Source organism: Apaloderma vittatum, unplaced genomic scaffold (genome assembly GCF_000703405.1).
Source record: "Apaloderma vittatum isolate BGI_N311 unplaced genomic scaffold, ASM70340v1 scaffold36657, whole genome shotgun sequence".
NCBI classification, from domain to species: domain Eukaryota; kingdom Metazoa; phylum Chordata; class Aves; order Trogoniformes; family Trogonidae; genus Apaloderma; species Apaloderma vittatum.
The window spans coordinates 1,430-2,548 of NW_009725198.1; the positions used below are offsets into that span (position 1 = coordinate 1,430).

The 1,119-nt window shown below is 63.5% G+C and overlaps 1 protein-coding gene across 1 annotated transcript in view; it reads left to right on the plus strand.

Annotated features, from left to right (window-relative positions):
• LOC104276473 (obscurin-like protein 1) overlaps positions 1 to 1,119 on the plus strand; it is a gene marked incomplete at its 3' end in the record, with an annotated part of 2,385 nt that overhangs the window by 655 nt on the left and 611 nt on the right. The window contains exons 2-3 of the mRNA XM_009872798.1: positions 82 to 353; positions 1,026 to 1,102. Coding sequence (XP_009871100.1) covers positions 82 to 353; positions 1,026 to 1,102 — 349 coding nt within the window. The remainder of the gene's footprint in view (positions 1 to 81; positions 354 to 1,025; positions 1,103 to 1,119) is intronic.

Genomic DNA, 1,119 nt, shown 5'->3' on the forward strand with positions numbered 1-1,119 from the left:
GCCACTGGTGAAGCAGCAGCAGCGACGGCGACGGCACGTAGCGGGACAGCGTGCGGGACTGGGGACCCGGTTGCCCAACAGCGCAGTGACGGCCAAGGTGCCAGGGGCTAAGGCATTCGCCGTGAGCGCGGGGAAGCACGCCAAATTTCGCTGCTATGTTACCGGCAAGCCCAAGCCAGAGATCGTCTGGCAGAAGGATGGCAAGCCCCTTGCCCCTGGCCGTAGGCACCTCGTGTATGAGGACCGAGAGGGCTACTTCATCCTCAAGGTGCTGTACTGCAAACCCCAGGACCAGGGGCTGTATGTCTGCACCGCATCCAACACCGCCGGGCAGACCCTCAGCGCGGTGAAAGGTAGGAGCGTTACCAAGCACTGCTGGGGCTACACTGAGGGGGTCCAGGGATTTTTGTCTGGCAGGGAAACGTCTGTGTGTGAGCCCAGCATCCCTCCTGCCCTTTGCAGCCAGGGTTACCCCAGGGTCTCCTGGACAGAGCTGCAGGCTGGGAGGAGGGAATGCTCCCTGGGGGAGCCCACTCTGTGCCCCTCTCATCTTGCAAACAGAGAGGTGGAATCTCTGCAGCAGGGCTGCGGGTGTACAGCCACGAGCAAGGAGGGGGGCCAATGCCTTGGTGACAAATTCCCCTGGAAGTGCCAAGTAGTTTTGGCAGGCAGCCTGCAAGGGCACGGCTCCAAGTGCCTGTGCTGTCCCCTAGAGCTGCCCTGCCAGCTGGGGACAGCCTGCAGCCGGGCTGACCCAAAAACGCCTGAATGATCCTGTGTCCCCCAAAATTCCCTGCTGAGGTGCTGGGGGCATCGCTGGGTCTCCCCAGCTTGTGCCGTGGTTCCCCCGGCTCTGGGGGTTGTGCTTTCTAGTGTGGTTTCCATCCCACACAGGCCAAAGATGAGAGGGGCAGAGAAAGGCCAAGGGCTTGGTGCTCTTTCCAGGCCGGGAACGCCCCAGGCAAAGGGTTGCTGGTGGGTGCCGTGCCCCACGCGCCCTCAGCGCCCATCTCTCCTGGCGGCAGAGCACTGGCTGCGTTTCCAGGTGCAGCTGGCGGACGTGGAGGTGGCGGAGCGGGAGGACGCCGTGCTGGAGTGCCAGGTGCCGCTGGAGACCAT